We start from the raw sequence: 13533 nt of genomic DNA on the forward strand, positions 1-13533 counted from the left end.
CACATCATCATGATTTTTGTATTTTTTTTTTTTTTGTGTAAAATAAAAATACCAGTAAAAATATTCACATAAGGATTTTTTTATTTTTTGTGACGTGGTGCGGCTTTAGACAAAACCGAGGGTTTTATATTGACTTGCAGTGTGGGGACCCACATCACAGCAAAGTAACAGTGTGATGTACAAGACTAAACAAAACACAATATCTGCCCAGCATTATGTGTGTTCAGTTCCTTTACAAAATAAAATAACTTTACCGTCTGATTTTTGAAGCAAAACCCACTTCAATAATCTGCTTTTAACAGTATTTAGATTCAGTACCCATGAAGCCGTATCTTCATGTGGACATGGTCGAGATAAGATGCCAATAGATATAAAAATAGTAACTATCTTATGTAATCTAACCCCTTCAAAGATGCTACAACGCCACATTCACCAAGATGACACACATAGTTCATGGTGCTTTGTATATTATATGAAAGTAATATGAAATGGAAAGTGATGCCTGTTTGGCTCCAGTCTGTTCTGGTGACATATTAGAATAGCGTCTTTATGAATTCCCAATAACATGGTTTGTGCTATTGTCAAATGTCCCCCCCCCCCCCCCCCATTATAATTATTCCATTGATCCAGTTTTCCTCATTAGCAAGGCCAATCAATTTTCTCTGACATTTGTCTAAGTGAAGTAAATGGAATGATTGGTTCTTGAGCTTTGTTCAATGTGTCAGGCATTATGTGACGTACGTGGGAAGCCTGCCGTATTTGGAGCCTATAATTTGATGAGTGGGCAGACAGCCCGCAAGTGGTGAGATCAGAGTGCTAAAAAGCATTGGCGGGTAGAAACATGGTCGGTGCTTACATTTCATTTGGCAGAAGTGGACTGTCTCACTCTGAATGGGTAGAGGTGAAGTGGCTTTGAACGGCTATTCGCTCCAGGACCCAAATAAATAATAAAAAAAAACACAAACACACAGCAGGGGAAACCCAGCATGAAAAAGCCGGTGTCACCAATCTCAGCCCCTCCTGAGTAGATTAACTCTGTTATCAAAGAGGTGTGAGAAGAAGCAGTTTCTTTTAATTGCACTCTTTATATGAGCAGCTTGTCTCAGATTAAGAGGACAAGCAATAAATGTCAGCGCGACTTATTGCTGAAAGACATTTTGTTGATAATCCACCATCTGTGTCAAAGGGAGAATCATTGGAAGAGGCCAATCTGAGACGTGCTTAGAGTACTTAGCGCACTCGAGAATGCCTATCATCAATAAACACGAATGTCTCTGTATCTCATTCACATAAAACCTTATCATCTGTTGCTACTGGTCAAAAAAAAAAAAAAAAGAGGCTTTAAATTAATTATCGATTGGTTGCGCTTTCTGTTTCTTTTTCATTTAAATGACAAAAGCTTCCTTCAGGTATGTCAGTGAAGAGTTGCCGGTTTGAAATGAGAAATATATTGACGTGTGTTTTAATGGCTGTTCAGTTTTATCTCACTCTTTGATGATTGCAAGCAAACATGGAGGACGCAGGTCAATTATGCTAAACCCAGAAATATCAATATTTGTGGCCTTACTGTATCTTTTGTATTTATTGTTATTGGTCCATTTGAATCAAGTCAATTAGACTCATTGAGTCGGTCTTAATTGCAGGGTTTCTGCGGGTGCTTTTCGAAAAAGAGTCCAATAATCGGAATTTTAGGCTTTAATTGATTAGATTATGAAGTTAAAGTTATTTTTATTAAGATGCATAAACCTCAGTTTCGCTTTTAGGTGTGTCTTGGTAAAAAATGAAACAAAACAAAACCAACATGGAACCAATAAACAGTTGTGCAAACTGTGCAGCCTGGTCAGAATTTTTGAGAGCACACCCAGCTAGTGTGGTGTGTGGGCTAATGTTGCTTCTCCTCTCAAAATAACAAAAAAATAGCAACTTCTAGAGGTGAAAAGTCAAATTTGTTTGTTTTTTAAACTTCTAATATGGGCTCAGAGCAACTTCAACAAGATCTAGCTTCACACACACATGCACAAACACACATTACCCTTGCAGTAACACAGTTCTGTGCAGTCATGTTCAGTTGAATGTTTATGTTGATTTACTTTGCAAGTGATTTCTGGGACATCTCTCCTTCATATCCTTCATACGTTTTTGAATAGGTCTTACTGTAACATTGCATACATAATGGTCTGATGAAAGGTCTTAAATCTAACTTGTTTAAACCTGCAGAAACCCTGTAATTCTGTTTTTTCAGGGAGAGGTAGTATGCTTCCATAACTGTACAGCTAAATGTTTAAGATCCAGCTGAGTGTGTCACACACAGACCATATGCCAGGGGGGCCTGGCCACATGGCAGAAGCTGCTGGGGAGGGAGGGCAGGGAGGGCCAATTAAAGCAGACAAAACGCATGAATGTAACCTAAAAAATATTTTTTAAAAAGTGGTGTAACACAACACCAAGCTATGCTCGACAATCTGGACATTGACTTTGACAGTGAAAAAAGTTGATTTCCACAATGATGGAGTCCCCTCCCCTCCCCCTTCCCACCCTATACTGTATCTCCCAGGCCTCCCCGATTATGGGTTTTACTCTGCGCCCAGTGACCAGAGGGGGGGGCCCTGCTCCTTTGCTGACTATGGCTCCCTGGGGCCCCAAGCGGCTCAGATGCTGCACAGTGAGCATGCCACCTCCGCCTGCAACTCCCCCCTCCAGCACCTACACAGCCCGGATCAATTTAAGAACCCAGGTTTGTATAAGCGCATCTATCTCATCCACGTTTTTGGAGTTTTCAGTTTGATTCATGACATTTATTCCATGCAGATGATCTAATCTTTTTTTTTATTTATTTACCTTTTTAATTTGACATTTTGACATTTTGACATTTTCCTCTTGCATTTGTTAAAAAAAAAAAAAATGAAACAAAGAATCCCCCCTTCCCTTAAAAAAAAAACTCTAAATAACGTCTTGCTGACAGAATAGCATTGCATGTTCTTCCTCCTTTTTTTTTTTTTCAATTTTTTAAATGTAGATTTTCTGTTTTCTTTGTGGAGTTTTGTTCCAGCCCCTGCTTGCACATAAGGGGCCAACGCACACACAGAATGTAATCCTTTCATTTGCATGTGAACAAAATAACTACTGATGATGTCGGAGAGAGTACACCGGCTCTCTCTAACGCCGCTCAAGTTTTTTTATTAATTTTGAACAGCAGAACCGGACGAGTTAAGTGTGGGAGTGGGTGTCATTTTTATATATATATTTTTATTTATTTTTTTGTCGAGCCCTTTAAGTATTTTAAGTGTAAGAATGATTGCTTGTGTTATTAGTGTGTGGAAGTCTTAACGGGGAAATCAGTGGAAAATGCTGTGCAGCGTTAGACACTTAAAAGACAACATTTTTGCATAATACAGCCATTACTCTACTGCACAAGCATAATTCCTTCTTGTGTGCCTTTTTTTTCCTGAGGTTCTTATCGGCCTTATGTAATCACAGCTTTCAAAAGATTTCACTGACAAGTAAAGTATACTGCACATAGGCATTTCAGTAGCTGCATGTGGTGCATAAAAATGATTCATGCTAGTTCTACGAGAGCAGACAGCAGTGTTCAGGATTAACAACCTTTTTTTAAAATTATTCCCATGCTCATTTACGTGTTTGCACTGACATGACGTACCACCGATGTGTATATTTCATTTGAAGTAGCTGTAGGTAAAAGGAGGTCTAGATTTGTGTGCCAGTGACAGTGTTGACCTACACACAGCGGTGAGGTTCCCTTCCCTCCAGAGAGAACCTGCGCACGCCTGCTGGGCTTTAATCCTGCCACAGCCTTCGAACTCATGCCTCCACTACCTTCACGGACAAAAAAAAAGGTTGAGAATAAAAAAGGGGGCTGTTCTCTCACCCTTCTGGACCGAAAAAAGAAAAGCGTTGTAAGTGTTGGGGCCCAACTCCTCAAATGGTTAAAGTGTTGGCCAGCTGCCCCGGGCAGATGTTGGCATTTCCGACAGACTTTCTCTGTGAACTTTAGCAGGAAAAACACAGACAGGTTGCAGAGAAAACAGCTTCGCAGATGTGATTTTGTGAAGGATTTTATTTTTGTAGGCCTGATGTTTGAGTATCTTTGTCCAATATACTCTTTATTTTATTTATTTATTCCCTACAGAGCTGTAAAGCACTGTGTAGTGTTTGATTTCGGTGAAGATTACTTCTACTTAACATCCCTGCAAATACACACAGCAATGCCATGGAGTTGATGTTGAAGCCCGGTTGTTGCATGTTAGTTTAGCGACATTATAGACGTCATAAGAGTAGAAAGGTTTTGAGAGTAGTCACTCTGCTGACGCGTGGTTGTTTTTTTGTTTGAGTTTTGCTCGGTTGGCGAAGCGCAAGGTTTCTCCTCACCTGAGAGGACACGTTCGGATCCTGAGCGAGTCGACATCGTTAACACAATTTATGTGCTTGTTGTCTGTGAAATAGACTTTTTATATTTGTAGCCAACCTTGAGCCTAATGATGTAAAAATCACATTATTTTAAATAGAATCACAATGGTGTGATTTATTGGGATGTTTGTTTGACAGCGGAAATGAAAGTTTTTTAGGATTTTTTGGGGTGTATGTTTGGAGCCTTATGATGGTGATTACCAGTTAGAGGTCAGAGATTACACATTTGTCATTTATCATGTTACGTCCCTCGAAGAGCTCACATCCCAGCCTGAAAGGGAGAATAGAGAGGAGTTTACATGCAGTTTGATGGCATGTCTCTTTGATAGATGTTCTTCTCTCACACAAGCGCCTACATCTGTACAACATTTAAACGAGTTAGAGCGAAGCAAATACAACTTGGCCGACAGAGAAAGGCGACGCTGCTACACAGCGCTCTGTATAGAGTTATACATTAGACATTCATTACCGCAGCTCTTCCCATTTTTCTTTCAAACCACTTTACACACAGAAGTCACTCCGCGGAATCAAATGATTTCTGCTCCGGTCTTTTTTTTTTTTTTTTTTTTGTCCTTCTCAGTCAAATGTGTCGGTGCCACAAGTACAAGAAAAGACGGAAGCGCCATCATTCCCTTTTTATGAAAACAAATCAAAATGAATAGTAACAGTGGACCTCGTTTCGACTAACAATCTGACCCACATTGCACCCTGGATTGTTTTTCCTCTCCCGAAGCTAAATGCAGAGCCGGTGCAGCCCCGACGTTAAAATGAAAAAAAGATGAGCTTCACAGGGAGAGAGGGGTGAGCCGCACTCTTAATAAAAATCACCAGTCGTAGGAAATGAGGATTGCCATTTTGAGTGAAAAAAAAAAATCCTTAATTATATAATAAGCCAGCCTACTGGGGGCTGTGCAGGCAAGATAAGGGCACTAGCTGCTCACTGTTTAAAGTCCTTATAGTTTAAACAGCAGTGTCAACCGCACTAGATGTGTGTTTAGTGAGATGGCTTCATTTTCTAGAGGGGCTATACGCGGATATCTGGAGTGTGTTTTCAGGTGCTTCTAATGGACCTAATGTGTCGACTATAGCTTTGTAAACATGGTGATGGCGATACGGTTTTTTACACCGTGTGCATTTTCTCCAGCAACATGTCGGATATATTGCAGCTACACTCTTTATGTTTCTCTACATGTGCTACAAAGACTCGCTCTCAGGCATCGTAGGGTCCGTGAGCTCGTATACGTACACAAGATGGAGCGTTTTCTGTGTTGGGAAGATTTTTCTTTTGAATGCAGTTATGCAGTTTTTTTTTCACCCTGTGAATAAGGGTTAGACAGAGGGTTACGTGGAGCTGACAGCGGAGGAGATTGCTGTTAAGAGATCACTGCATTTTTCTTTCTGCTCGGCGGTTTTTTTTCCTGTATTGCCAGTGTTATTGGCCTTTAGCAGGCATCTGAATTTTCAAGACATTTTATTAGTCTGAGTTGCTCTTACTCACAGGGCAAAGGTGGTAAGTCATGTACAGTATTTCTTTTTTATCCCCCCCCCCGAGTTTGGACCTGCAGATGAACAGGTCAAGCCTTTATATTCCCCCCTTTATGCCTCCTTCTCTTGTCTCACATACTTATTTTGTTTTATACCTAAAGTTGCTCTACAGCAGACTGAAAGGCTGAAGCACGCAGCGGAAAAAGTATGGAGAATGTTTTTGAGCGAGGTTGCTCGCCGGCACCGATGAATCATTAGGTCGTATAGGAAATCAAATGTCTGGGTGCAAACTGCTCAAGTGAAATCTAAAAAAAACCCTTCCTACGATAACCCTGTGTTACTCTTCTTACTCAACAGACGATGTTGTTTTTCCAAGTACTCCTTCACATTATGCATGGCAACATTTTACACTGCAACCTTACTAGTTTATTAGCATGGTGGAAGTATCTCTAGAAATGTGCTTGTTTTTGTGTTGTGCATGATTTATACAAAGTGAATGTTACTCCTATGCATAATACACAAAGCATGTAGATAAAATTTAGAATATCATACTGGATTCAGCCTAAAATTCGGTCCTTTTAAACCTAAAAATCCTGCACCATTTTGTCAAATGAATTTTTCTAAGCAGTAAGTATCTAAGCAAGTCCTTGGAGACAAACGTATGAATCCAGTAATGTGTTCTTTTGATTTAAATGTCTTATAGCAAGTAAGAGTGGCAGCGACGGTCGTTGGATGTTTCTGAGCCGCTCTGCTCCCCCGCTGTGTTTGTATGCAGGCACCAACCCATCGAGGCCCGGAGGTTTCCCCGGCGCTAACAGTCCAGGGCCGGTGGCCGACCTGTACGGACCTAGCAGCCAGGACTCGGCTGTGGGCAACTACATCAGTGCTGCTAGCCCTCAGCCTGGCTCTGGGTTTGGCCCCAGCATCACAGTGAGTACTCTCATGCAGACTTTGTGTCGTGTCGTGTCTGAACGCACCTTGAGCTCAGCTGCCGCCTCGTCTGTGTCATAACAGTGCCGCCAAGATTAGACACTAAGCCAATGCAGACTGGATACATGTTAGTAGAGCTCACTAATTATATGACATTATACTCTTCCACTAAATTGATCACGATAACCATCACCTGCCTCGATGTGAGTACAAAGTAAAAAAAAAAAAACTCAGTAAGAGTCTGGATTATTTCTTAGCAGGGAGGTCTCTGTCGCCGAGTTCAGAGGTCCCAGAAGCATTTTGTACATCAGGGTAAACCCCTGTCTTAGCTCTGAAAGTTATCTGTGTCAAATGCAAATGTTTATTCCCCTCAGCTGCTGCACAAATCACCTAACTTCAAACCCTGTGTCACCTTCCCAGAACAAATTTCCTTTATTTTTAGAAACCCATCTGTCCCAGAGCTCGAGCTTGCTCCGTCACCAGGACAATGCTCCCGAGCAGGTTTTTTTTGTCTCTCCCGGTGTCCTTGTCCAGGTGTAGTTGTTCAGCCAGGTGCTGTGTCACTTCTTCCTCCTGCTGATCAAGTTTAGCTGCTAGTTTCCATATCAGCTCATAGGTGTAAGATTATCAGGGCTAGTAGAGGTGTTCTCAGTCAGACCTTTTCTACTGTGTTTATAATCCTGCCTCCTGCTTTCACTGCAATCAAAAAGAAGCCACTACGAAAATGCTTTGAGGGCCTATTCAGAAACACGTCCTCGTACATAAACAACTAAATAAGATGAAATGTCTCAGCAACAGACAAACCAGACCTTCGTAGTATGCTCACAGTTAGGTGTAGGCAAGAAAACGACTTTAGTTTTGCAGTTTGAGATCTAAATAAGTGTGATACTTGCGTCCCTTATGTGCCTCATTAAGTTATGTGCGTAGCCAACTTAAATATGTCAGTAAGCTAAAACAGCTCGCAGCTGACTTTTGGTTTCAAGCTTGACACAAACGGCGGTCTCTTTGTTTCGTCTCATTTATTATAACCCCAAAGTTTTGGAGAGATCATCTTAAAGGTGTGATATGTAAGAATTGGCCACCAAGCAGCAATTTGCTACTTAGCTCAGTTAGCCGTGCAGCTAGTGTTTACAACGCTCGCACAGGAGTGTTGGATCAGGAAGGGCCGGGGCTTGCTGTTAGTAATTTTACTTGATTTATTAGCGAAAATACTTACATATTGCCCCTTTTAAAGCCAATGAAATGAGTTACTTCAACCAAGCTGCTATAATAAAGCTTCCCTTATTTAGCATTCATGAGTTAGCTGTCTGAGAACAGGTAAAGACGGCATAATGTGTCGCTCAGACACTCAAATGTCCGCATCTAAATCCTGTCAAATACAAATTGTCTTTCTTAGCTAGCAGCCCACAGGTGCCATCTTCTGATTAGGATCGGGCTGTCAATGAAGGCAGTCAGCTGTTTGTGTACTTTGCCTGTGTGTTAGTCCACCCTGGATGACACCGGATAATTTATCTAAAAGTTTCACAATCTGAATTTTTGACGGCCCCATCAGGAGTTGCATTGGGGCTGAGCTCTTCAGACTCACTCGCCAGGCTTGTTGGGGCATGTTTGTACTGTTTTACATGACTGAACTGAGTGACACAGTATAGGTTATGAAAATAACACCTGCTTTCTGAAAGAAGCTCATTAATGCATGGCTTAACTGAGGTGGAATAACAACAAGCCCATTAGTGTTGCGAGCGAGCACTCAGAGACAACGGGGTGAAGACTCTCTTCCCAAACTTTACGGTCCACATCATTAATTTGAATATTCTACAGTAACCAGGAAGAGCGGCGAAGATGGATTTGGGTTGTTTGTGGTATTGTTGTAGTTATTTGTTGTATTTTTTTGTAAGCTGAGTTTAGGTTTATCATTGTGCCCGGTCCTGGTACAAACATTTTGTGCATTTGTTTAGTATGAAATAGTGCAAGAGATTAATCACTGTGTGCAGCGCAGTGAATCAATGGGACAAAGTGTAACAGCTTAGCAAGGATGAAGTTAATGGGCGACTTGTACCGACGTAATTTCGGCATGGGGCTGTGTCACTGCAAGCAAAGTGTGCAAATGGCTCATGAGAGGGTAAAATGGCTCTTTTTTAATGTTAGTAAGTATGTGTAATTGATTTATGATATGCAAACAAAAACAGAGCTTAACGAGAAAAATGCATTTTATTGGCTTTTTGCTTCCTAAGCAAAGCCGCTTTTATTAATTGTTTTAGGTCCACTGGCTATCTGCCATAATCTGTTGGTCTCAGTGTAGGAAGCAAAATATTTGTTATGAAAGGCCGGGCTGGCTCATTTTCAAAGCAGATTTAGCAGCAGATAGTTTACAGATGGAAATGAGGCGATTTGTTTCCATTATTTTCCATTTGTTGCAACAGTTTGTGACCAGAGTTGAGTGAGAGAATGCGACAAAAAAAAAAACACAAGTCCACCAATGCATCAAACGCTGTAAACGCTACAGAAATGTCCTCATGTTTACCTTTTAAAAAGGAGGTGTGAAAAATAGAAGGGCTCATTTAGAAGCAGATCAGTGAAGAATGTACTGTATTTCTGTCATATAATCCAGTCGAGGGTTTGTGATTCCCTTACAGAATGTCAAATTGTGCCTGCGACGCCGCGCACTAAATCACCACTTCAGAATTACCCAGTGAATCAAACGGAGTGCAATAAAGCAGAGAGGTGATGCAGCAGCCCTGTGACTTTCTGCTCTCGGCGAGATGATCTCTCTATTCAGACACATTAAAATAGGAAATGATTCAGAACTAAAATGTGCTTCATAATTCTTTTTTTTTTTTTTTTCCCAGCCGAGGACGTTGTTGAAACTGAACGCACGTAAGATCATCATATGTCACAACCTCACGGATGACTTCGGAGTCACTGATTTGTCCCTCGGTCTTACGCTCCAGCGATTTTATTAATCCCTTTAGCCAATATCAAAACAGCCACTGTGAAGAGGCAGTAATGAACTTAACAGTTTTTTTTTTATGCAAGACAATTAGAGCGCAATTAGCTGATTGGAGCGATAAAGACAGATAATCGCTGTGGAAAGTGCTCCTCTTTTCACTGTTGTGTGTGAATTTCGAAAGGATTTTCTTCAGACCTGTCAGTAGCAGTATTCACAGTGTCCTGATAACCGAGCGGCATAATGAAAACCGTTCAATACTCCAAAACACACTGATCTCACTGAGGAGCTGTTCATGATCCTCTTCCTCCGCATGCTTTCAGATACAAATCTCCTGTGTATGTCGGCATGAATAGGGATGGTGTGTGTACTGTATGTGTGTGCGTTTATTATTATTATCTCCTTCACATATTTGTCACTCAGGTTCTTGTAACCTGAGAACTACACTGTGTTGATATAGAACAATAATATGAATTTAAGTTATGGTAGCACTTTCTTTAAAGACCACCATGTGCAGTGGATTATGGGGATTATTGTGTGTGTTATAACACATTCATAGCGCTTCATGACAACACCAGCAAAAGACCCATAATGCTTTATGATGCTCTGTTCCTGGGTTCAAAATTCTTGCAAATGGATTCTGTCAAGTAGTTATAATGCATCATGACCTCAACAGTCAGCTGTAGTGAGGACTTACAGTATCATTAGTTATCATTGTATGTGTTTAGTGAAGTGAAGTACATACTGATGCATCTATAACGAGGCGTAATTGCCCTAACATGATTTTATAATAATATTTTTACCTACTACTTTACTTGATCCTCATTAGATGTTAAGCAGGAACCAGATATTTATGAACCGCTTGTTTGAAAAATAGCAGAATGTTACTCTTGAATTATATTAGCGTCATCCATAATACATTTTTAAAGGGATTGTTGTGGCATTTGCAGGTCAGAAGTCATTTCAAATGTGTTTCTTGATAATTACCACCTACTTGTACAGAACCTGGAATATGAAATTGTTACCAAAAATAGAAAGATACATAAATCACTCGCTGGATGTAACAATGTCTTACATGCCCTAACAGTCCATCTCTCGTTTATATAACTAGGCGAGACCATCTATAAGACACTTAAACTTATAACTCATTAAAAGTCCCATCTATTGTGTTAATGACTGTTGTTTATAGTGCATCAGAAAGCATTATGTCTGTTTAATGAGAGTGGTTGTGAAGTCTTACGAATGCATTATAATACAATATAATAACCGTCATCAGTAAATGGTACATTTATAGTTTATTAAACTTTTGGTAATAGTTGATTTAACTGTGAAAAAATCAATAAAATGCTTTAGAAACAGTTTATTATTAAATAAAGTGTCTATTGTCATTTATCGCAATTGATGTTTATGGAACGTCACAATTGCGTAATAAATGGTTTATAAAGCATTTCATTTGTTAGCTACAAACTAAAGTTTAATTAACTGTACATTTACCCTTTAACAATGACGGTTGTTATAATCTGCTACCTACGTTATGATTCACTCCTCAAAAGCACCGTAGACGTGGTCTTCACAGGGAGTGCTGCCACAGTGACTGTATCTTGAATGATTTGACAAACAGAATGAAATCATTCACGCTTCTCTTCAGAAAAAAAAAAAAATCTAACTCTTGTTAATATGAAGTGACTTCTCCATTACAAAGATTTATACAACACACACCTGTGTAATAATGTATATATGACATGTACGGTGCCCTGCTCTGCTACTGAACATGATCAAACTGAATGAAAAAGTTCACAATCATGCCAGCTGACACACAAAAAAAAAAAGTTGATATGATTACTCACTTTTCTCTCCTTTTGAAATGCATACTGACAAAAGCACTAACTGTACACTTTTAGGGCCCGTTGATTGCGACAGCTTTTACAAATGGATACCATTGAACAGGTGGCCGGTTGCCATCTCATCAGAGGTATTGCATTTTATTTACTGTGCATTTCTATCAAGTCTCTCTCTCTTTAATATGTGTTCATCACATTATTCGTTGTTTTTTTATTCACCTCCCCCCTCGAAATGACAGAGCTGGTAGTAAAGTTGTGAGTGTGACGGCAGGGGTTTGTATCCCAGACGAATTTGGCGAGGTTCTGTGTTTACATCTGAACCCAAATAAAGACCAATGAGAAGGATTAGGAATATCAAACAAATTCAATTGTGATCAGTTTGTCGGTGCGACTGGATGTAGGAGGAGTCACGCACACACCCGTACTACCAGTTCTGCCTTTTATTCTTTCTTTTTTTCTTGATCAACATTTTGAAATGTTTCCATCCTAAATTACTCTATTTTTACAGTATGTCGCCCATCAGTTTGTAATGTTTTTGATGATTTTGATCAAAGTTCTTCACTATTGTGACTGAAATGAATCTCCCACAAAACTTTTAAGGAAATAATTAAATATTTCCCGAACAGTAAATGTCTGAGGAACCGAATATTTCAGTTTTATCATGTTTATTTTGTCACTGTAATCCATCTTTTACTGCTAACCTCGTCCCCTCATTGGTACAGTGTAAAACCCATTCTACATGTCTTGAGCTTTTTTGTCTGCTTCCAGCTTACTTTTTGTAGATCCGATGTGTGATATGTGTTAAACATTTGTGCGCTCGTGTTTATTTTCCAGCTAAGCGATCGAAAAAATACTCGACAGCAGCAGCGCATGCATGAGAATGATTGCTAAGTTAACAAGTGGTGTAAGAAGTATAGATTACTTATAGAGGTGTCAACATACATGCACCAAGGTATTTAACAGGCTGTCCTTTACTGTAATTACACGTATCGATGTTTTCGCCTGCAGCGAGCGCTGACCTGCTGCACTTTTATGATGATTGCTGTCACATTTATTTCGCGTTAATTTGTCTCGGTAGGTGTCAGAAATGTTTTGTTTGGAGGTCGTGTGAATGTCAAGTCATTTCAGGCAAGTGTTTATGTTCAGGATTCATGCAGATTAAATGGTTTTTCTAACGCTATGTCGTTTTGCTTTTTTTTTGCTTTTCCTCTATCACCCAGCAGAGTATATCTGGTGGCCCAGGAAAGACAGGACGAAGTTTCTAATTGGCTTTGTGTGCAGGTGATGCTATCCAACTTCAAGCACTACAGCATCACCCGGGCAAAAAGAACGAAAGTTTGGGGGAAACCATATGAAGAAGAAAAGAAAACGTTAGTCATCTCAGAAAAATAACAACTGCTGTACTATAATCCAAACCTCCTATAACTTTACAACCTGGTTTGGTGTGATGTTTCACGTCGATTTAATTCACCTGTTTCCTTCCTCTTGTTTAGCTCTTTTTCTGTTTTCGATTAGGTTTTTTTTTTTTAGGGGAAGTCATTTTAGTTTTAATCCTTTTTAATTTCGTGTCATTTTATTTTAATCTTATAGTATCTTTGTGTAAATGGAGTTTGTTTTTTTTGTTTGGAAGTACGGGAGGGGGGAGGGGTCATAGCCAAGAATATCTGCAAGTCATGTCTTCATCTTCGTAGTGTTAAAAGGCGAAATGATTGGTGTGTTCCAGTCTTTCCTGCGATAAAAAAGAAAAGCTCAGTGTGGAGAGACTCCAAGGAAAAAAACAAAAAAAAAACATTTTAAGGACAAATTTAAAGAGGGTATCTAAGTAATAAATCTTAGTAGCTGTTTTATTTCTTGTGATGTCTCATTGTTAACCATAATTACCTATTTTTGGGCAATACAAAGAGGACT

General features: G+C 39.7%; 1 protein-coding gene across 5 annotated transcripts in view; it reads left to right on the forward strand.

The window, feature by feature from the left end:
- Positions 1–13533, forward strand: part of LOC115593785 (RNA-binding protein Musashi homolog 2) — a 263938-nt gene that overhangs the window by 244570 nt on the left and 5835 nt on the right. For 2 of the 5 annotated variants that reach the window (XM_030437448.1, XM_030437450.1), the window contains exons 12-15: positions 2555–2734; positions 6686–6840; positions 11686–11756; positions 12849–13533. The exon at positions 12849–13533 is cut by the window's right edge and continues 5835 nt beyond it. In XM_030437448.1, the coding sequence (XP_030293308.1) occupies positions 2555–2734; positions 6686–6840; positions 11686–11727 (377 nt within the window). In that variant the 3' untranslated portion in view covers positions 11728–11756; positions 12849–13533. Of the gene's footprint in view, positions 1–2554; positions 2735–6685; positions 6841–11685; positions 11757–12845 lie in introns of all 5 variants that reach the window. The other 3 variants (XM_030437451.1, XM_030437452.1, XM_030437449.1) reach the window with 2 other exon arrangements.

The sequence above is a fragment of the Sparus aurata genome, chromosome 13 (assembly GCF_900880675.1).
Source record: "Sparus aurata chromosome 13, fSpaAur1.1, whole genome shotgun sequence".
Lineage (NCBI taxonomy): Eukaryota > Metazoa > Chordata > Actinopteri > Spariformes > Sparidae > Sparus > Sparus aurata.